A 22,663-nucleotide genomic window follows, 5' to 3' on the forward strand; every position below is an offset into this window, starting at 1 on the left:
TATATATATTTAACAACTCAAATTTCTTTATAAAAATGCATAGCTTTTGCAGTTACCTTAAAGATATAAAGTATGCACTCTGTTTGCTTAAAAGTAATGACTGTAATTATTTGATCTTAAAGCACAGTTAAATATATCAGTATTCAGTTCCTCCAATCAGTATCTCTACTCGAATATTTACAGATTGCATATGCTATGATTATGGATTGATGGCAACCGCTCTCGTTGTTAAAATGCGCTATTAAAGTTAAAAATTGGCAGCTAAATATATTAACAAAGTTTGTTAAGTGTTGGAACCAGTTATCTTAATCGTTTGCCTACAGCTCCGTGGTAGTCTCAACCTCCGAGCGATCCAAATCGTTCAGATAGGAGAAGCCTATTTGGCCATAGTCCCTTTTGCCAAAGGAAACGTTCTCATTTGTGCTGCTCAAGTGGTTGTGATCAGAACTGGACCTGTTAATATATTTAATGTTTTTATTTAATTTTAATCATTGTGAAAACATTTAGGCACTTTACCTTTGAAACAGCGGATTTGTGATGGGCACTTCCGCCCCATAAAGTCGGTTGTTGAGCTGGCCATTTCGACCCAGGGTGGCATTCATCAGCTCACCGTTGCCATTGAGCAATCCCACGTCGCTGAATGTGTTTCCCCGCCTGCCCATCGTACTGTAGGCATTATTCTTGGCATTTGCCATGTTGTTGGGCCCAGTGGGATCTATATTGTAGGCGCCGTTCTGGTAATGGTTACTGTTCTGGTGCTTGATGCGACCCAGCGTCAAGGTCCCCGAATGGGCACCTCCGTTCGGCGGGGATCCCAGTGGGTTGGCATTGTTGCGAGTGTTCATTTCCAGGGTGCGATTGAAGGTATTCTGCCTGTTGTTTATGGCCAGATTGTTGTTCATGTTGGCATTGTTGAGGTTCTTGTGCCGACGCAGCGTGGCAATGGTGGCCGTCGTGGCGTCCGAGTGGGATGGACTGGACTGACCACCGCCCCCATTGGTGTTCTCCTTGTGCGTTATGTAGCTAACGTTGTCCAGCGAGAAGGCATGGTTTTTGGCGCTAAAGTCCAGCTGCAGATCGTCATCCACATCCGGTGGCACTGCCATCGCCAGCATCTGCGTTTCGTACTCCTTCATGTTGGCTATGGTTTCACTGGCATTGGAGGCCTGCTGGTTAACGATCACCGGATCGTAACGGCTTGGATTCGTGGACGAATACTGGCGCATGCGTTGCTTAAAGTTTTTGTATCTATTAAAAATGAAATATAAATCATTATTATGATTCAAATGTCCAATTTTTTTACTGTAATTTCGCTTTATGTTGGCATTAAAATTGAAGCCATTACACTAAAACTTTTATAAGAGGCTATCAAAATATTTAAAAAAAAAAAAGTTATGAAATGAATCGAACCAGTCAATTGGCATTAAAAATTTGTGCCGTTCTTCGAAGGCTTTCTTGTCTACGGCATTTCAAAACGTTTATGTGTCTTAAGAAGAAAAGATCTCTACTTACTTTGACCATGAAATGCATATGTAAATGATGCCGATTGTGCCCAGTATGAGTATAACAAGTGATATGGCAATAAGAGTGAAGGGGAAGACTTCATTATCGAGGGCCACAGCGGCCTTAACCTGAAGATTCAGAAAAGGAACAAAATTAAAAGCTATCCAGATAGTGTGTAACACAATTAATAACCCACCTTGTGAACCTGCTCATTTCGCTCAAGCGGAAATGATATATTATCGGCTGTGGCCCTGGGCAGGGCAATGTTCAGTTCGGATCGCGCAGCTGGTTCCAGTAGAGTGGTCGCCACAATGCTATCCTTACGGCTCACCAACTGTTCCGTCTTCGGATCGATCAGATAGAACCATATGTCCGTGGCGGCTGGGTTCTCGATCACTGATCCATTCTTGGCCAGGTACTTTTGGCTGCTCATGCGCTCGATGCCGCTGACTAGTCCCGTCTTCTTGTCCAGCAGCTCCTCCAGTTCGGTGTAGTAGTTGCGCAGATCTCCGGGTGCCGCGTTCGGGAAGGACAATGCCATTCGATTAATATCCGCCAGCTTGTTCACGACTATGCGGGCTCTGGTGCGATGAGATCCCTGCTCCTGGGCATCACTATCGCGAGCCTCCACCAAAAAGGTCAGCGGAAAATCGTTTTCACTCTTAAAATGCCTTGCGGTGCGCAACACTCCACTATCCTCCGACATCATGAAAAAGCTGGTGGGCTGAGGGTATAACAAATACATATTTTGTGATGCAAAGTAAAAAGGTATATGTATGTTGGTACATACAAACATATATCAACCCTTAATTACTTACCATATTAACCCGGTTTTCATCATCGTCGTAGAGAGCGTAGCGAACGGTGCCGAATTTACCCGAATCCCGATCTGTGGCACGCACCTGCAAAATGGTGGTGTCCACATCCATTTCCTCGGTTACCACGGTGTAGAATGTGTCCTGCTGACCGCGCAGCCTGTTGAACTCAAACTCCGGCGCATTGTCGTTCTCATCCTGGACTATTATATCCACGGTGGCGGTGTCCTTCAGCGGGTTGACGAAATACCGATGGGATGTGAGGCGCAGCTGGATCGTGTACGAGGTCCTGTTCTCAAAGTCCAGCGGTTGCATGAGCAATAGGTTGCAGCCATGGTCAGCGGAACTCAGGTTGAAGGTACCCCCGTCATTGCCGCGCACAATATCACACCTGAAGGCCGGTGGTCCATCGGCCGATACCTTTGAGTTCACTATCTGAATGAGCTTGAGGGTGCTGTTCGTTTCCATGGACTCCGGCACACTGGTGGTGTAGCTGTCGTCGCTGAAGGCCAGCCCAATGCTTTCACTGCTCATCACCATGCCGCTTTCCAACTTGCCGCTGTCCGATTTGATTTCATTGTTGCCATTGGCCAGAAGGTGGTGCACATCGACTCGCAGCGGAGCCACCGAACTGAGCTGCGGCTCACCCAGGTCGTAGGCCCTGATGTCCACCTGGTACTCCGTGTCCTCCTCCTTGCGCAGCTCGTCTCTGATGCGAACCGCACCCGTGTCCGGGTCCACTTGGAAGTACTTGGGCGCCTTGCCACGACCCACGATCTCGTAGCGAACCACATTGCCGGGCGAAGTGCCATCCTCGTCGATGGCCGGCAGGGTGGCTATGATGGTGCCTATGCCCTGGTCATCGTTCACGGTCACGGGATCGGGAACGGTTATGAATCTCGGTGGCAGATCGTTGCGATCCTCCACATCCACGACCAGCTGAATGGTATCTCCTGGCCCATCGCCATCGTTCTCAATGGTTCCAATGGTCAGCTGGTGCTGCTTCTGGCTCTCGAAGTCCAATCCCTTGATGGTCCTCACCTCTCCGGTTTTGTCTGAGACCCGGAAGAGCTCAGCATTGCCCTGGCGCAGAACGTAGGTTATTTCCGGAACAGAGTCCGGATCAAAGGCTTGCACCGTGGCCACCAGGAAGTTCTCCTCGTTCTCCGGAATGTGCACGTCGATGCGGGCATCGCTGAACTTGGGCACCTCGTCCGGCAGGTCGAGCACCATCACCGTGACACTGGCCGTGCCCAGTCGGGCGTCGGGAGCTCCATCCTTGGCGGTGACCACAAACTTGTACTCGTTCAGCTGCTCGTAGTCCAGTTGCTTGGCGGTCAGGATCTCCCCGGAAGTGGCATTGATGGTGAAGGGTATGTCCGTGGGTATGGAGTAGGTGATCTCGGCATTGATGCCCTCATCGGCGTCGGTGGCGTGCACCACTCCCACGGAAGCCTGGGCCTTGCCCTCGTCCACTTGGAAGACATACGGCAGGGTGGAGGCATCGAACTCCGGGTTCTTGTCGTTGATGTCCGTCACCTTGATGTTCACGGTGGCACTGCTCGAGAGGCCACCGGTGTCCTCCGCCTTCAGGATCAATTGGTAGCGGGTCAGACTCTCCCGGTCCAGCTTCCGGATGACTATGATGACGCCGCTCTCCTGACCCACCGCGAATTGCCGCAGATCGTTGCCCGACATGATGGAGTAGACCACTGCATCGTTCTCCGGATCCTCGGCATGAACGACCGTGACCGTGGAGTTGATCTCCGCACCCTCGCTCACCTGCACCTCGTAGATGGGTTTCTGGAAGCGAGGGGGCTTTGTGTTCGGACCCGGCGTCACACTCACCTCGACAATGGCCTGGGAGGACAGTGCCCCGATGTCGATGGCCTGCACCGTAATGCTATATTGCTCGCCCGCAAGCAGACGTCCTTGGGTCCGGATCTCACCCGTCGTCTCGTTGATGGTGAACTTGGCCAGGCCGTTGTTCGAGACGTGGTAGATGGAGTAGGTGACCACGGCATTGGGGCCCTCGTCGTTGTCGCTGGCCACGACCTGGGTGACCAGGCGACTCTCGCTCTGATCGCCGGCAGTGATGGAGATGGGCGGCACCATGGCCAGCTTGGGCGCGTTGTCGTTCACGTCGCGCAGGTGGACCGTAAGACTGAGCGGGGCACTGGCCGCATTGGTTCGCGGTTCCCGGGCCACCACCTGAAACTTGAAACGACCTGGAGCTGGCGGGTCGCGATCGAGGTTGTCCTCGTTGACAATCAGTATGCCATCGCTGGTCACATTGAACGACGGCGTGGTCAGCTCGTAGATATAGTCTGGCTTCGGATCGGAGTCACTCAGGTCGGCATCTGTGGTTCGGAACGATATGGGGTTGCCATGTGAGTCCAACACCCTAGTTCCGATGGGCGAGTTCTCGTCCACGTAGCCCTCGGTTTGGGAGGACGAGATCACGGGCGGATTGGCGTCCACTGGCTTAACGGCAATGGCCAACTTGGCCGTTGTGAATCGCTGCGGTCCCGGCGCCACCTCCTCTGCCTTCACGATTATGTCATACTTCTTCGCAGTCGAAGTGTCAATTGCCTTGGTTTGCTTTAGCACGCCCGTATGCTCATCGATCTGGAAGTAGTCAGCGTAGTTGCCAGGCATTCCACTGGCAAAACTATAGCGGATCGGGGAGTTAATGGTGTCTAGATCTACAGCTTGAATCCTCTCGGGTAGAACTGTTAGAACTCCCAGCAATGATCCCGCTGGCACGGAGGCGGAGTACTCCGGATTTATGCAGGCCCCATCCAGGGAGGCACATCCGCTGTATATGAACGATGGATCCAAATCATTCGAATCGGCTATATTCACCGTCAAGGTTGTGGTCGACGACAGACGATCTGCGGTATTGCGCGCCCGATCCTAAAGGTGAAATAAAATATAACAAAAAAAAATTATATATATAAATAATATATAAACATATATTTACAGCCTAGATGCCAAGTGAAAGGTATGGAACTTTACAAAAATGCCGTCGGCAGTAAAAGCCGGTAAAAGTAAGTAGATAATTGGGGCCTTTTTGGCACAGCATTTAATTGTTGCAATAGCATAGTAGACAGTTTAATTAACCTTTGTTATAAGTAAATTTATTAGGAAGACTCTACTTACCGAAGCCACAATAGTGAGATAATAGGTTTGTATCTTCTCAAAGTCCAAAGTCTTGGCTACCGTAACCTAAAATAAATGGACAGAACATATAATATATCATTCGCAAAGCTATAGCTTTCCCGACCTACCTGACCCTGGTGGGGAAACGATATGGCAAAGGTGCCATAGCCATCGGCACTATACTTCTCAATATCTGTAGAATTGGCACTTCCCTCGGCTATAAAGTACTCAACCAGCCCGTTCACACCTGCATCCTTATCGAGGGCCTGAATGTTTCGAAAAATAGTGGTTCCCACCGGTGTGCTCTGTAAGAAATTATTATAAGCCATTGAAATGTCAGTTAATTCGACATGGGAAGCGACGGGGGTCGGAGTTTTCTTTAAAGTTTAAACAAAGTGAGAGAGGCCTTCGCTTGAGAACCGAAAGTGTTTCCTGGCCACTTAATATACTGTTTCTGGTTCAGCAAGAAGAAACTATGATGTATGTGTTCTCTTTCTAGTGCTTAATTTCTAACATTTCCCAGGGAGCCCCAGCTGGAAGCCCAACGAAAGAAACCCCGAGATCATTATTTTATTCGCATTGTGAAGATCCAAAAGCCTGCTGGGCTGTTATATAACGGTTGCAGCCTCCTAAAGCCATGTTAAGCAGCCAGTTTGCTACTTGCATGGAGTGTCTTCTGCTGCAGTTTCTTCTGTCTTCTGTACACTCGAGTCTGCAATTTAGCATCCGAAGAATTGCTGCTGGGATGCTGAGCCTCATTGTTCGTCTGCTGAACTTTGCGATTTGTTTTTCCGCTAAATGGCATGCACGCTTAGGTCATCTTTTTTCGCTTTTCATAATTTTTGGTTTTATTGCTCGGTGTTTGTTCATTTACAAATTCAAATTCCCATGGCTTGGAGTCCGAGTACCCATCTATAATGGGTATTGATCTGGGCAGATAGCATATTGTTTCGGTAGCTCTTGGAAGGTATAATTTTTTGTATCTCGGCTCTTGTAATTATTTGATAGAGCGGGAATGAAATGCGATTCTGTTGTGTAGCGCTGTCTTGTGTTGTCTTCTCTGCTTTGGACATCGGACATCGGGTCCCTTGGGAGTGTTCGCCTAAGCCGGCAAGTGCATACCAATTATATTCCAGTTTGACTGGCAGAAGGCCATATAAAGGGACCTGAATCACGAATTTACAATGCACTACATACACTTTTCTGCGAAGAAACGATGAGGTAGGCAGCCCTTTTGTTTATTCTCCACCAGGCTTCTTAAACTTTAAGGCTTCACATTGTTAAATAAATTTTGTATGGGTAAACGTCCTGATGGCAAATTCCAATGAATCATTTATATTCAGTTTTAATGCATTTACCATCTTATTTACTATCCGAGCAATGTAATCTCAAGGTCTTAGTTCTGATCAGCGCCTCAATAACTTGACCATTTTTCGATTTAACAGTATTTAAGTGGACTTTTCATTAAATGAAGAAAGTGGTTTTAGATTAGAGCGTCGTATAGAGTGCTAATTAACGATAATTTAATATCTTTTAAATGTATTGAAAGCCATTCTTGTCCGATTTCATAAGTGTTCTAATGAATGATGATTGCTCGTGAACAATTAAATTGGTTATACTTCTGGTTTAATGTCTAAATAGGTCTATTATGTGCGGTTTCTCCTGTTAGGTAAAGGCACAGGTGCGATTTGAGCACTTTTATTGGCAAGGTTTCTTCGCCAAGTAATGCACTTCATAGGGGTTCTTTATGTGCGAGTCTGTATGTAGCACATTTCCGCTTTGTTTTATGCTTTTTGCTAGCGCTGGCTGCTTTCTAATATGTCAACAGTTCTGTAATTGAAGGTTATTAGTCTAAATACGTGATTAAAAGCCGGCAGGCAATACTCTTGCACTTGCCGCCTATCTTATGATCCTCGGATGCTGGGGATTGCGGATTGTGGATTGAGGATTGAGGATTGGGGATTGGGGATTGGGGATCCGCTCGACATGCTATTGTGTTGCTGAAGCGCTGAAAACATGTTCACTACCACTTCATTAGTGTTCAGTATGTAGTTGCTGCTGTCGCGTCGAGAAGACTATGCACATTCACCTGACTCTTGCACAGAAAGAAATTTCGAGGAAATCTTTAGTATCCAAAATCGCAAATTTTAAATATAAATTTTTAACCAAATATTATACGCTTCTAGATACTTATTAAGAATTTATTTATAAGTAAAAAAAACAAGCTAACTTTAAGAACATTTTTATACATATTTCAAAAGTAATAAACATAAGAAACCTTACAGGTTGTCAAATATTTTGATAAAAGTTTTAGTATAATTTCCATTTTAATGGTAATGCAGGGTTAGATAAGGTCTATTATAAAAAAATGAATATTTAAATGAATGATAATAACTGAGATCAAACCTTCCTTTAGTTACTATCAACAATTTACATTGAAATGATACCGATATGGGGAGGACAAAGCTAACAAGTCATAGAATGACAAGGATTGGCTGGTAGTTCTTTAATAGATTCCACAAGAGCTGGTGACTAAATCCTAAACTGATTTAGTCACTTGTTCATATTTTTCTCAGTGTATGTGGAGTCTATTTGCAGCGTGATGGTCCGTTTAGCACCCGGCTGAGGCCGGCAGAGGAACTATGGCGAGAAATGCGGGCAAAACTTTGGGGCGACGAGAGGCTGATCGTGCGGACGCTGGAAAATGTCTGTTTACTATTACTACTACTATGTATTTACTTACCTCGGGAACGGTAACCTCATAGGGCGTGTTCATGAAACGCGGCGCATTGTCATTTATGTCCGACACCCGAACAATAATGGGAATGGTGCGCTTCTTGTTCGTGGACCTAATGGTGCAGGAGACCTGAAGACATATTTTCATAAATATTTTGATCTTGCGAAATGGAGCAGAGGGCATCTTCTACCTGGAAGACAATGTGACTGAGATTCTCCTCATCTCGGTCCAGAGGCTGCAGTAGTTGTAGTTTCTTGCCGTTTAGCTGAAAAATCGGCTGGCCTTTCGGAAAGACCAAATTCAATGCGATTTCCGTCTCCGGATCGCCGAAAATTGGAAGCTCTGGCGGTGTGGTTGGCTGTCCAATGACTGCAAAAAACGCATAAATAATATAGTAAAAGTTGAAGTCTAATAAATAAAGCTAGGTTATTGGTACAAGTAGCTCTGAGCTGGCAAACATCTCAGGAGGGAAACGAGAAAACTGCAGACAGCTGCCTTTCTCTTTGCATTTGGGGTCAAGTTGCAGCGATCACTTGCGATGTGTACACTGTACGGTGTGTGTGTGTGTACCATACACTATGTGTATACATATCGTAGATGCATCTTGTGTGCACATGAAAGTCTTTAAATTTCGCGTGATCTTGTTGTTTCGCAGTAAGCGCCTCCAAGAGTGAGATCAGATATTACATAACGAAGCATAATATTTAATTTGAATGCTTTGTAGTGGGAACACAATGCCTAAAGGCTCTATAACACTTTATGTAGCTGTAAAATAAATGTAAATTTAAATTGAATGTGTTGTAAACGGCCTTTAAAAACTCTTTTCAATATTTTATAAGTACTTTTTTAGGGTTTCCCCAGGCACCCTCACTAAACTTCTGTGACCCAAGATTTAATGTTTTAAATTACTTAATTACAGACCCAAAATCAACCATTTGCGGTTTGGATAGTTGGCTAGTTTCACCTTTAAAGAGATGTATGTATGTATGTAACCTATACAATGTATCTACAAAGTATATTTAATTTCTCTGGTCTGACGTGCTTTTCATTCTTTCATGTGATGTGTTGTGATGTGATGGCTATGTGCATGAACACGTTTAAAATTATAATTATGGTGTTTTGCATCTTTCGTGCTTTTAGTCTATGATCTTGAAGTCGAGGCTGCTCGCAGAGCATTTTGTCTAAAAAATGTATAGCCATTCATGTTTTTGCATTCACGTAATAGATTTGCAGTTGAAGCCGTTTTAGAAGTCATATTTCCTGTTTAAAGCCATTTTAAACTGCTTAAATTGCTTGGTTAGTCAGTCGATAAGCTCAGCCATATTCTGTATATAATCTGTTGATACAAAATACTTACAAGACTCACGGCTTTCCTCGATATCCAGAATAATATTCGTTTGACCGGTCTCCACTTCGCACATTTGCGACTTGCCCAAAACCGCCGAACAGAGCAGGATTAGGAGTCCAAAGAAGCCCAATCCCTGCTGGGGAGTGAGGTTTCTCGCGGCCATTTTTCTGCAAAAGACCAAAGTAAACAAATATCGCTTGTAAAATATATATTTGCCAGAGTCTGATTTAAATATTATGTTGAGCCACTAACAGCTTAACCTACGCCATCGGGCCCACACAGCGAATGTGGAAACCCGAGCTCGAAGCTCAAAGCTCGAAATGTCTTCTGCATACGCCGCTTTTGTATGCAAAGACGGCTTCTCATGCCTTACATGGTGTGATATCAATATGCAATAAACAATTTAACAAACTTGGCGTTGTCTTAGCCGTTCTTTTCTTTTCTCCCTGCCAAATATATATACATATATATATATATAAATATATGCACATATATGGACATGTAGAAATCTAAGATGAGAAGATCTACGATGGATAGCTTTGCAGCTATTTGTAAGCGATAATAGATACTAAGTTGGTGTTGAAATTGTGTGGCTAAAATGAACATTTTCATAACTCCGTTTTGAGCTCATCAAACCACTTGGCTGGCGAAATATTGACAGAGAAAAGTGCATAACGGTAGGATCGTAAATTGGTTAATAAAGTGGGAAGGCAAGCTGTGCCAGCCAGCCAGCCAGCAAGCCAGCCAGCAACTACTATATACTATACCATGGACAACGGGGCCCACGATCAGGTGCACATTTTGCCCACCTCAGCTCATCGGGCGCCTAAATGGCCAACTGCCGACTGGCCGATCAACTTTTGTGGCTGCGGCTGGGATACAGTTAGCAAATGTTCTCCAAAGCCACATCTTGTGGCTTCAATCCCTAAGTTCCAGCGCTTTCTCAGCACCTCAGTAGCGTACATCCGCTGGTTTTCTGCCCCATCGCCATCGCCGTCTCTATTGCCAACTTAAACTACAGCCAAGACTCGTTGGCACCAGGAGCACTTCCATCGTATCCGTTACTCGGATCGTTTGTTTAACGAAACAGATCGAAGCTAATCTTCTGGTTTTCTCGCTTTTTCTTCGGTTCTTATTTGGTTGCGATCATTAGTTATGGATGGGAATTATATGTAGACTCAGTTCAGCTATTTGAAAAAAAAAATTCATTAAATAAAGTTAACGCTCTGATGAACTTTATTCTTTTTACTTTTTAAGAATATTTTAAGTACTAGATTGATTAGATCTTCATATAAACAGAAAAATAGATTATTTATATAGAACTACAAAAAATAAGCCATTTATTATTTAACTTTAAGAATCCATTAAGAAATTTAATTATTCACAAGTAACCTATTAGTTTGTGTATAAAATTGGAAATCATTAATAACAATAATAACAATTATTATTTTATTAGACTGGCTTACAAATTGAAATCTAAAAGATCTTCCTCAATGAATCAAAATTGTTTGTATGGTACCACTTCATTTTTTAACTGTAAATATCGTTGTTCTCCAGTTCTTATTTTACTAGGTTCTCCAACTTCTTTAACTTATTTCCGCCGGTATATGGATGTTAAAAACATAAAAAGAACAAAGATTACTCATCCGCAATGTTGGTTATGTGGGCGAAAGGGTTAACTTGAGTATTGGGGAATTTGTTATGTGTGCAAACGCTATCGTGTTAAGAAAGCTAAATCAATAAAACTGTAGTTACACATTTGCAATTTAAAATTTAATTAAAATTTATTGCCTACTATAGAGTGTTTGATTGTGAGAAATAAAAGAGTTAAGACTGGGTGTTTTATTATGTTTAAAACTTAACTTCTTATTAAGCCGAATATATAAAAAAAAAAGTTTCAATCGTTAAATTTCCTGCATCCACAACCAATCTTTGCTCTTTTCTTCGATTGCCTAATGTTACTTAATATACCCAATTATACTACACAAATCTTAACAAACCAATCAAAATACATTATATTTTTTAACGGCTTATTAAATTTTCGCCATGTGTGCTGGCGCTGCAATCTGGAATTGAATCAAACTTGTCTTAAAACGCAACTGCTGCTGAAATTATCTCCGAAATCATAAAAGCAACGATCGTCCATTGCGTAACGACGCGATATCACATTGTATTGATATGGCTTAAATGTTGCGCCGTTCCTGTTTCTATTTGCGAAAAGCGCGAAAATCGCGAATAGCGCTGCAAGTCCTCCGCTTTCACTGGACATGCATACCATGATACTCTGCCCCTCCTCGCATAAACAAAAGTCGCGATGAAGTGAAGCCACAGCCACAGCCACAGCCACTGCCATGGAGCTCGGTGGCTGCAGAAAGTCAGTTGCTGATTATGTTCAACCGGAAACTTATAGAAAAAGCCGAATGTGCCAAACTGGTTTGCAAAATAAACGAAAGCCGAGGTATCTCGGTGTAGCTTTGCTTTGAATGTCTCTTATGCCTTTATGCCGTATGCCTGTATGCCTTTGCCTGAAATGCTAGCAGTGCTGGGTGCAGATTCGATATGTACGGGAAACCTGTTGCTTATTGATGCTGTTTTTGCCAACATTTTCTAGTTTTGAATGTGGTACAATACGTACCGAACTTAAATCTGAAATCTATTGGAATGCGAACGATGGTTGCCACACAAATCTTAAATAAACACGAAAGGAACTCTAGTTTTTGGTTACCGAATCACTGCATACCCTGGCCCACCACCAATCATACGCGAATCGTTCTGTCTCAGGATCAGCTTTGATTGTTATGCTAATTCCGCGGGTGTTTTATTGTATTTTAATTTTATTGAACAGGAGGACGCGCTCGCGACCATACAAATTATTCGTTTATATGCATATTTTGTTTGCTCCGATCCGTGAGATGTTTCATAATGCCTGCTGACAATAAAATATTGCCGTATATCAGCATATAAACCATCTCAATCGAGGCAGTTTAGAATTACAAAGAAGTAGTAATGGCACAGTCATAAATAAAGTTCAATTCAGTTTATATTATTTATATGACTGCTATAGAAAAGCCATGATAATCTTTTGTTTTGTATAATTTCATGCCGACTGGTCATGTTTTTATATTCCTAATCGTTCTAATGAACTCATCAAGTATCTGAAAGCCACTTTACTTGGAATCATTTTTTTTCGGTGGTTAATTTTCATGATTTGCCTGTTTTTAAGAAACTTGAACAAACAACTGCTGAGTAACAAACATAATCTTTAAATATGATTGTCTTAAATGGTCATCGCTTTAAAAGCCACGTTTTGCACTTAAATAAAACATCTTATAAATACCAACAAGAAGTCAGGTAAAAGACGATCGAAATATCAAGACGCAAATAAAATTCATTAATAAAATTAATTATTTTAAAAATATACAAAATCCACAAATTATCTAGCAAACTAAGACGTTGAACTCCGTACTTTTTGGTGACAATAAAATTAATCGAGCTGACTTCCCGCTTAAAATAACTGTTAGGTGATTAAGTTTTCTTCTTTATTTTTTGCCTCGGGGCATTTGACTAAATGAAGATTAATCTTTGCAGAAGACATCAGAAGTTTAATAGCAGAACATTATATTCTTTGATACTCTTTTTCTTTGTGTAAGTACTGTATACTTTGATAGTCTTTTCTTAACAATATATCATAAAAGTAAGTAACTTACCGTTTATTCTAAAGATTATAAATTGCAATAATTGCTCAAAATATTTCTGCTAGGTATCCAACGTGATAAATGTCACACGCCGTTAACGATGGAATTCTTTATCCTCAATTACATTTCGGACATATGATATTCAAATGTGTATTTGCTTGCCACCCGTACGCTGTTTACGAAATAAGGTTAAAATTTAAATAACACACACACGTCACTATATTAAAAACATTTATTAATGCTTATTTTGTATACTGGCTATCAGAAAACTCATGTTGAACCAATACATTAAAAATGATGAGCACAAGACAGGTTTCAGAGCGATGTTTTCTCGTTTTTTCACACTAGATTGATTTTTAATTACTTCTTTTTAGTGCATTTTCGAGGTTGTCCTCTTGGATTAATTATAAATCATAATATTTCGCGAAATGTAGCCAACAAAGCGGCGCGTGGGAGTTTTTGGTAGCATATAGTAAAAGTAGCATGGCAAGTTGATGACTATCTATGTATGCCTGTACAAGACTGTATAAGTTTTCTTACACAAATCTCGACATACGTGACCTCATTTGCCGATCTGACAGAAAACGTTTTTTGGTTTTGGTTTTGGATGTTTTGTTTTTTTTTTTTTTGCGATAAATTAAATTCGTGTTGTGTGTGTTTTCTACAAGACCATAAACACATTGGCATTTAATACATCGATCACGTTCACATTCCACATTAGTGTTCTATCCTTTTTTCTTGAAGTGCTGATGAGTAAACTGATGTGAAATTTTTGTTTGTTTTTACACCATTGTGATTCCGGGTTAACAATAAATTGGCAAGAGAAAGTCTTGCTTTCGGGGGTTCCGTACATATAGTTATGTACATATATAGGTACAATCTTTTTTTAATGTTGGATGCTTCGTAGATGGGCGCTTTGTTCGCCTTTCGGTGTTTCTTTGTTATTTAAACGACAATTATTACGTTTTTATTCACTGGTATAGAGAATTGTGGGGCTTAATAAACCATGTAAGGGTATTATAACTTCAAATTGCTTTGGATCTACACATCACACGTCGGCTACCATAAACGGACCATTCTGAACTTTACACATTTTCTTGAGAGATAACTCTTAAAAAATTAGCTCTTAGGCATATTCATACCAGCTTGAAAACCGGTATCGCGGGAGCCACCTAAAATACGCTTATGCTCATAATACACTGCGCGAAAGTACGTGATGTCGGCTCGATGGTCGCTTCGGAACTGTTTCGCTTTACCTGTTTCTCTTTTCAGTAACAGCAACAAGTGGGCGCTACCGTACCATACCATACCATACCATACCATAACATACCATACGATACCACACAATACCATCCAATCCAAGGTGGAACGGAGTGGAATCGGGAATGATCCCTCGTTTGGCATTCGCTTTTGCGGTAAAACTGGTTTTTGGGACTAGTTTACCAGCTGATGTCACACATCGCACATAGCTACATATACCCATTTTTCGAGTGCGAAAGGCTTCGCCTTGGTGTACACCGTACAGGTACCACGATCCGCGATCTGCAGGTGCATGTAGGTATGTTTTGGGAGAAAAATCAGCTAACAGCGGTCTGTTAAGTCAAAGGTAAATAAAAGACCACCGACCACCATGTTTCATTTCCATAGGAGTAGTGGGCTGTAGGCTGGCTCTGGTTGCAAGAACCAGTTTTCGAGCTTTTTTCCCTCTTTTTTTTGCTTTTAGCTGCAGTTTCTTCTCTCTGTGTTTGTTTGGGGCGCTGTGTTAAAGTTTTTATTAAAATGTTTTAGGTGATGTTGCTGCGATTTTGTGCAGCAACAGCAACAGCAACAGCAATAGCAACAGCATCAGCAATAGCAATACCAAAGCCAGCCTGCTTCGCCGATCCGGTGCATGAATGAAGTTCACTAAAGGGGCAGACAGCATTTTTGTACCTGTCAGGCAGCCATAGAGTCGCATATGCATATTCCATTGTATTGGGACAATGAGACAGTTGCTGCGGTGCTATCCAATCCAATCCAATCCAATCCAATTCAATCCAATCCACGAAATTACCATCACTGGGAGGTGTTTGCAGTCGCACACCAAGCAAATACTATCATTTTCAAGCGGATGCTGTAAGACTATTTACTATTTATAATTTTTGGGACATTACAAGAATACTATTTTAAATCATAAACTAATTTGTCAATGGTTAAATGTTAATAGACCAACACCTAATGATCAATTAAAACACATTTAGTTCTTTAAAATATCAAATAATCAACTGTAACACCTTATAAAATCTGAATAATATTCTGACTCATGTCTATGAGCTGCAGACAGAGCTGTCAATGTTATAAAATATAGAAACCAGTTCGCAAAACCGTGTCTCCATTGCCAACTATACTTTTAATCTGTGGCCCATTCAAACTGCCTTAAAAAAGATTAAGACATGTGCTAACTGGCTATTAACACAGTGTCTTCATGGTGCTAAAAACCCATGGGATGCTAACTTCGTTTTCATAATTCACCCAAAGAGAAAGTGCAAGGGTTTTCAGCAAGATGTGAACATCATTAGCTCGCTTTACTGTTTCTTAACAGCCAAGTTAGGCTACTTATCTCCGTCGTGGTTAATCCCCCAGAGCTGGAGATTAATGGAAGCTAAGCCCACGGCCACTTTAAGCGCGGATGTACTTCTTGTTCTTTCGTTATTATAAAAAGGTAGTGGCTTGCTAAATTTATTGGGGGTTTAGATTACCATAATGTGTGTTAGCTTGGCTTTTGTCTTCCGGCTCCGTCGACACTTTTACAATTCGAATGTCCCATTTCCACGAAAATTTGATTCGTTGTGCCGATCAGATTGCTCATTTCAAGTTCAAAAAATCGAATGACGATGTTTTAATATGAATTTCATTACTCTCACAAAACGTATATTGTAAGGGCATTGTTAAAGTCAGAAATATTGAGTATTAAGCTTGTACACACGATAATAATAAAACCTACGTTTCACACTAATTAACAATTTGCTTGTGCTCACATTTAATTACTGTTTTTTTAATAATACTATAGTAATAAATACTATAGGTAAACCCAATTATTGCCAAATCAGATTAATTTTTGATTCAGTTTATACTTCTTCATTAAATTAAGTATACCCAAAGAACACCGGATACAAAACAAATAACCTAAATGTGTCAGCCAAATTTGTATGGTTTCGTTTCAGCCATCCTCAAAAGCTCGAATTGCTGTTTGAGCCATTTTTAAATCAGTTTACCTTCTTAAGAATTCTTTCGTTTATATAAGAGACTAATAAAAACCGTATGACAAAGCGTGGCAATAAACTTAGGTTGTGCAATATAAGCAAAATATTTTGTATATTTAGCAAATTTCGGATTAAAAACGGGGTACGTGCATAATTTAAACAATCTCTGTTCTAGCAAATCAGTTTTAGAATTTAAGTTTCAAGTTTGAAAGAATAATTTCACATGAACATATGTTAAAAAGATATAAAAATATATTTTCTGTGCCCACTGCTTTAAAATGCATGTAGTGCAACTCCATAAGAGTACATAAAAACATATAAGTCTTGGACGAATAAAAAATGTGCAACATGTTGGCTGTAAAAAATATTACGTTATCAGCAAAAAAAGCAAATGAACTATTAAAAGCATATAATAAACTGGCTGTGCTCGGCGTCAAATTACTTCTGCACAGGTCTGACTTCAGCAAGTTACAGTTTAACAATTATGATTGCTATTATAAATTCAAATTTCTTTTACTGCTGAATGGCGAGTCACAAGACGACTGCATTGTTCTGGCCTCTTACATGTTCGTTTTGTTTTCCAGAGGCGGTTAAATCATTCTTCGTCCACTTTAATTGCTCCACAAAGTACAACTGCATTCCAGGCACAACAACCAAAAGTAACAACAATTCGATTTGGGACCAATGCACACCAAATAACCAAAAGATGCCTTGCTGGCGGACTGAACAATCACTTTGCCCAGATCAGTTTCGGTCCGGCCAAGAAAATATATATATATATTGTATATATATACTTATAAACCATATAGACGAGTGTGTGTGTGTGCACAGTTGCGGTCAGAAGAAAAGTACGGAGCGGATGGTAGATTTATAAGGTGGAAATTCAATCCGGTCTCAGCGAGAACGGGGAATACATCTCCTGGATGCTCACGTTATGTGGCTTCCCACCTATGTATCAACACAGAAAGAAAAATGTGACAATATGATAACCAATTAATTAAAAACTTATTAAATATCCATAACATACTAAGATTGCAAACTAAGATATTAATTAAGGCGTAGTCTCCCATTTTTTCTTTTTAATAAATAATATTGATTATAATAGACAAAGATATTTAAAAATGTGTATCTGCAAAAACTTGAATTTTCTATAAAAATTTAAAAATTCACTAGAGAGCAGTGGTACTTGAACTAGCTTTGTATTTACCTTCGATAGAACTACTTGTTCTGCTTTGCGAAGTTTTATTGCGTTTCTTACAAATCCAGAATTTAAACCTCTTCCGTAATTATTAAATACATTCAATTTATAGAAAAAAATGTAAATAACATTCTTTCAGTGTACTTACCATGTACTACCTTCCTGACCGCAGCTGTACCCTTCCCGCAGCCAGGCCATTAACATTGCTTAATTGAATTAGATTCCGAATGCAGATTATGAGTAGCATCGCATGCTCACTCCGGGACAAGCCGAGTTTGGCTCGTAGTTCGCAGAGTTTAGAACGAATTAAGCCGCCACTTCCCAGGCTCCAACGAGCCCATGCAAATGAGTCTGCTCGTAATAAAGGCACATATTTTTCAAATCCTCCTTTATGACGCACGGCATAGCACTCTGGTTCGAAAATATCAAACCCTTGGATATTACTAAACGGCAAACGGTTCACTGAACCTGAAATCTAATTAGCCAACTTTTCGTACAAAAGCGGTTTCTGTAATCTAATTCGATGGCGTCAGCGGCACTTGGCGAACCACGAAACATTTTTGCAGCCAAAACGACCAGAGTACAGACTTGTACATTGGCCATTCGATTGGATTGCATTGGATTGGATTGCGCCGGTGCGGTATTGGTATTAAAGGCCAACAATTGTGGCATGTCCTAGTGACAGCCTCGCCGCAAAATGCACAAATGCACAAAATGCCCGTGCAATAACAGCCACAAGCGACTGCGAGCGTCGTGCCAGTACCCAATACCCAGTACCCAGTACCCAGTAACGTTGGAAACGTAGAAACGTAGGAGCTGCTGCTTCATTAGTTATGCATTAAGCATACGATATGTTGTACAACCCGGCTACAATGGCCAAAAGGGTACATGGCCTTTTTAATGGGCTTTAAATTGATCGGGGTGTTGCCATTAAAGTGCAGTTCTCCCGACGTGCCCCTCATAGTTTTCCAAATGATTGGTACCTATAGCAAAGATGCACGTAATACTTCAAGAGTCCCACATCAAAACTTAAGAGCTCATCTTGTTTGCCTAAATAGCTTATAAGTGGTAATTAAAAGATAATATTAGTATATGCAGCTTGTTCAAGCGAGTTCTTCAGCCTTACCAATTATGTAATAAAAACAAAATCACATTTTAAATCCTTAAAATGTTTAACTCTTACTTAAATTTAAAAATTATTACATTTTTCAAATTGACATTTTTCTTAGTTAGTTTCATTATTTATAATTATTCAACCTACTAATTTGTGGAAGTCTTAAGAATCGTTTGTCAAAAAAAAAAAAAAAAATTCTCAATAAACAATATAACTACATTGTTCTTATACCTTAGATATTTAATAAAATGAAAAAGTTTACAAATTGACATTGTTTATTAAATTTAACAATTTTATATAAACACTGGAAAAATTACAAAGACACGGGCAAATTTTAAAAATTTAAACAAAAAAGTTGTATGTTTAAAATGGTTTTGACCCTGTTCTGAAACCGAAAACTTTTTATAGTTTTTTCCGTGTAAGCACCTTAAGAAAAATGCAAACTAAGAGTAAAACAGTTTAAATTAAAATTTAATTAATTTGGACATTAGATTTGAAAGCTTTTGAATGGGTAGACATTGAAGTGTAACCAAGTTTCGGTGACGGTGACGCAATCGGGTGCACCTTTCCTGTTTTCCCGCATTGGGCTGCTGCAGTCAATCTTTTTGTGGGATGTCCAGCTCCCTGTTAACTGCGTGCAATTCGTGGGGGTTCGTATGTCGCTTAAAAATTTTAATTGCCTTTGCGTGTTTAGAAAACTTACACGTACGTATGTTCTGCGTAGTTTAGCAGCTGACCAAATGCCACGGCAGCTTTCTAGTCGCTGCAGGGGATATGTCTGCAGCAGTATATTGAAGTCTATTTTCACACTTCCAGCACACGATCGCTAAAGCTTATCGCTGTGGATTAAAATTGAAAGGAATTTACCGAGAAAGTAATCATTTATTAGTACTAACGACACTTGCACTGCCGAAAAAGATTTAAAACAAAAAAAAAAACAAATTTTAAAACAACACCCAAACACCATCTTGCCAAAAAAAAAACAATATTGTTTTTTGGATCATAATGTCAATCATGGTTTATAATAAATATAATATATATAATAAAAACGAAATCACAGTCATCGTCCTTGTATTAATTCTTATCAAGCGTACAAAACTTATTAATAAACAATTTTTTCCAAAACCTACTTAAAATTTAAAAATATAAATGTAGTTAGTAGTCTATAGTTTTCCGACGGATATGAAGACGTTTGTCATCCCATATTTATAACCCTGGAAGTATAAAATTTATTAAGAAAAATCTTTGTTAATATATAAAGGGTTTTACCAAAGTGGCCTGTCGAATTGTTGGCGCTGATTTGCATCTAGACGGGACCACTCACGAACTGCCTTTTTTAGCAGATCCCCGGCCGACAACTCGGAATTCTTTCGTCTAAATTTCCGTAAAAAATGTATATATGCACTTGCAGAGCCCAAGGAATTTGAGTCCTGTTTCGACTCCGCACAACTTTCATTACTCGAAAGAGACTTTCGGTCTTTCCCCTGACTTTTTGGAGATCTTTTTCTTTTCGTTGCGCACTTCCTAGAGCCTTGTGAGGTTCTAGCAGACTGTCTCTGACGAGCATATGGCGACATTTTACATTCTTTGAAGCTATCAGTTTGACGCTCTGGAGAACTTTTCCTATCCGGGTTGCAATGCTTATTGCCTTGTGAGGCTCTTTTCAACTCCCTCTGACGAGCATATGGCGACATTTTACATTTTTCGGAACTTTCTTTTATCAATAGCAAGTCGGCCGGGCAAAGTGGTCTTTTTGTTAAGATCACAGGCTCCCTCTAATATAAAAATAATATTATAAAATTTTTAAATAATTTTTCTTGCATTTAAAAGAGGTTTTAGGATCATTTCTTATTTACCACGTCAAAGGGGTTTTCTCTTATCGACAGCCCATCATCAGCTTGATCTGGCCTTATATTCAATATAACAGGCTCATTCTATATATTAGTAAAATATACGGTAGCAAGAACATTACAAATAATCGGTTTAGGTTAAATTTGTATTTACCATATTGCAGGAGCTTTCCCTTTTCCACTGCCACTCAGATGATCGAGATGGGCTTTTTATAAAGACCGCAGACTCTTTCTAATAATATAAAAAATATGAAGAGCTTAAAAATTTATTTACTATTTTATTGGGGCCTACCTTTTTAGTCTGCCGCTCATCTGCTCCTGGTGGACTGTTTTTAACGGCCACAGACTCTTTCTGTTATAAAAAAAAATTGTAAAAATATGCAACATGTTTTAAGCATGTTAAAATTTAACCATAAAATTTTACCATATTTGTAAAAAGATCCTTTTCGTCAAGGGATAGCTGGTTCCACTGTCTAGCTCCAAAACGAACCATGTCCTGCGGGGAAATACCGCAGAATCGCTTCTTGTATACCATTAAAAAGTTCAGGTACCCGTTATTTGTTATGGGGGCTTCTTTTTGATGCTTGTAAATTGGTTTACAATGGGCTCGTCCTCGCTTTCTGCCCGCCATTTCATAGATTTGTGTTAAACTTAAATTTTGGTCTATAAATGTTCCAGAATTATGTATCAACCGTCGCCAACAAATTCAGATTTAGAATAACTGCCATTTGAACGACACGTTCAAATAAAATTTTAAATGACATTTAAAGTAAGGGGAACATGTAACATGTTTTTACCTGAACCTTTTTGTCTGATTTTTATTACTTTAAATTCGACTCAAGAACAAAAAAATATTTCATGAAGGATGTTTTTTATTGTATTGAAACACCAAAGTCAAAGACATAAAATAAAAAATTTAAAAAATTTGTGACAAAACAAAAAGAGATCCCTTAGCATAACAGAAACTTGTATAGAAACTTTGTTTAGAGGTCATAAGTTAGCACATAAACACTTAAACACAATAATTAAAGCTGAAAAAATCTTTTTAATCTTCAAGTTGGAACCAAAAAACAAAGCAACCATATGATTATAACTCATTTCACAGTATTCAAAATACCAAAATGTATAAAAAGTAAACAAAAAGTTTTAAATTTATATAAAAAAAAAAACAATTAATTATGGCTTCATATCGTGCAGTTTTCACCGCCGGATTTATACACTTCCTACTTGGTTTGTCAGTTTCGCACGCTGAGAGCTGTTCACCTGCTCCGGACTTGGGCCAATGGATTTTCGTGGGAGCGCTCATGCTGATGGCTACAGATCTTGCAATGTATCCGGAGCGTTATATGCATTTGCCCTACGCAATTCAGTTTCTGGTGGAGGTGACCGGATGTTTGGCTATTCTCGAGTTTTTTACGGTCGTGGTGTGGTGCAAGCTGGAGTCCCTGATCCATCACACCATACGGTTGATGTCTTTATCGTTGGGGATGAGCGATGACGGATACCTAAACTGGGAGTATTGGCTTCTGTTGTTCCCTACAGCGGCACTGGCTGGCGTTTTATTTTGTATAATGAAGATGGCTGTAATACCACTCTTCGATTTAAAGTCGGTCTATAGAAAGCAAGTAACTCAAGTACAACTGGACATGGATGTTTACACGGACCTGGCTATTAAGCAAAAACAACGATTGAGAAGGCAGAAATATATTTTAAAGAAATCATAAGGTCATAACAAATAATATACACATTGATTATAATCAATAGTTTAAGTGTTAAAATTTCAAGTGTAATCTTTAAGGCTAATGCAATAAACAATTTATGTACAATCCTAAATGAGATTTCAAATATACTTTTTATATATTTAAACCAACTGCAAGCTTTAACGGTTTTAGCAATTTAAATCTTTAGACGTTTTGCAGCACTTGCGAAAGCGCATTACAACACTGCCGCCCAAAAACAATCGATAGGACCAAACAGTGCTGCCCAGTTTCTGAAAATA

General features: G+C 40.2%; 3 protein-coding genes across 5 annotated transcripts; 1 reads left to right on the top strand and 2 right to left on the bottom strand.

Annotated features, from left to right (window-relative positions):
- Window positions 1–19: 19 nt before the first annotated feature.
- On the bottom strand, window positions 20–14,498 carry LOC128255630 (cadherin-99C). 2 transcript variants are annotated; one of them, XM_052985348.1, is made up of 12 exons: window positions 14,403–14,498; window positions 13,273–13,432; window positions 9,575–9,732; window positions 8,408–8,586; window positions 8,224–8,346; window positions 5,609–5,785; window positions 5,481–5,546; window positions 2,322–5,234; window positions 1,700–2,227; window positions 1,513–1,631; window positions 517–1,248; window positions 21–453 (listed from the first exon to the last, which is right to left on the bottom strand). In XM_052985348.1, exons 3-12 carry the CDS (start codon window positions 9,726–9,728, stop codon window positions 318–320), a joined length of 5,127 nt encoding a protein of 1,708 aa, XP_052841308.1. In that variant the 5' UTR covers window positions 9,729–9,732; window positions 13,273–13,432; window positions 14,403–14,498; the 3' UTR covers window positions 21–317. The 2 variants fall into 2 exon arrangements, with proteins under 2 accessions (XP_052841310.1, XP_052841308.1); XM_052985350.1 differs by lacking the exons at window positions 9,575–9,732; window positions 13,273–13,432; window positions 14,403–14,498 and having other exon boundaries at window positions 20–453; window positions 5,609–5,783; window positions 8,408–8,546.
- A 590-nt stretch (window positions 14,499–15,088) lies between these two features.
- On the top strand, window positions 15,089–22,491 carry LOC128255853 (uncharacterized). Of its 2 annotated transcripts, none has more exons than XM_052985634.1 (2): window positions 15,089–15,375; window positions 21,862–22,491. In XM_052985634.1, the coding sequence occupies exons 1-2, from the start codon at window positions 15,243–15,245 to the stop codon at window positions 22,386–22,388; spliced, it is 660 nt and encodes a 219-aa protein (XP_052841594.1). In that variant the 5' UTR covers window positions 15,089–15,242; the 3' UTR covers window positions 22,389–22,491. The 2 variants fall into 2 exon arrangements, with proteins under 2 accessions (XP_052841594.1, XP_052841605.1); XM_052985645.1 differs by lacking the exon at window positions 15,089–15,375 and adding an exon at window positions 21,670–21,796 and having other exon boundaries at window positions 21,862–22,489.
- Window positions 19,866–21,427, bottom strand: LOC128255807 (protamine-like protein 99C). The gene is made up of 6 exons (XM_052985570.1): window positions 21,089–21,427; window positions 20,957–21,016; window positions 20,819–20,896; window positions 20,671–20,748; window positions 20,084–20,589; window positions 19,866–20,028 (listed from the first exon to the last, which is right to left on the bottom strand). Exons 1-6 carry the CDS (start codon window positions 21,293–21,295, stop codon window positions 20,010–20,012), a joined length of 948 nt encoding a protein of 315 aa, XP_052841530.1. The 5' UTR covers window positions 21,296–21,427; the 3' UTR covers window positions 19,866–20,009.
- Window positions 22,492–22,663: the final 172 nt, after the last annotated feature.

Source organism: Drosophila gunungcola, chromosome 3R (genome assembly GCF_025200985.1).
Source record: "Drosophila gunungcola strain Sukarami chromosome 3R, Dgunungcola_SK_2, whole genome shotgun sequence".
In the NCBI taxonomy this organism is placed as follows: domain Eukaryota; kingdom Metazoa; phylum Arthropoda; class Insecta; order Diptera; family Drosophilidae; genus Drosophila; species Drosophila gunungcola.

What these genes read in the sequence shown, in the direction of transcription:
- LOC128255630 (XM_052985348.1), bottom strand. Translation starts at nt 9,728, where the DNA reads ATGGCCGCGAGAAACCTCACTCCCCAGCAGGGATTGGGCTTCTTTGGA. An exon ending in ATGAAAACCGGGTTAATATG is followed by an intron (nt 2,228 to 2,321) that starts GTAAGTAATTAA and finishes TTATACCCTCAG; the next exon opens with CCCACCAGCTTTTTCATGAT. An exon ending in ACAAATCCGCTGTTTCAAAG is followed by an intron (nt 454 to 516) that starts GTAAAGTGCCTA and finishes ATATATTAACAG; the next exon opens with GTCCAGTTCTGATCACAACC.
- LOC128255853 (XM_052985634.1), top strand. Translation starts at nt 15,243, where the DNA reads ATGAGACAGTTGCTGCGGTGCTATCCAATCCAATCCAATCCAATCCAA. An exon ending in ATCATTTTCAAGCGGATGCT is followed by an intron (nt 15,376 to 21,861) that starts GTAAGACTATTT and finishes CATATCGTGCAG; the next exon opens with TTTTCACCGCCGGATTTATA.
- LOC128255807 (XM_052985570.1), bottom strand. Translation starts at nt 21,295, where the DNA reads ATGGCGGGCAGAAAGCGAGGACGAGCCCATTGTAAACCAATTTACAAG. An exon ending in ATGAGCGGCAGACTAAAAAG is followed by an intron (nt 20,897 to 20,956) that starts GTAGGCCCCAAT and finishes TTATATTATTAG; the next exon opens with AAAGAGTCTGCGGTCTTTAT. An exon ending in GAGAAAACCCCTTTGACGTG is followed by an intron (nt 20,590 to 20,670) that starts GTAAATAAGAAA and finishes TTTTTATATTAG; the next exon opens with AGGGAGCCTGTGATCTTAAC.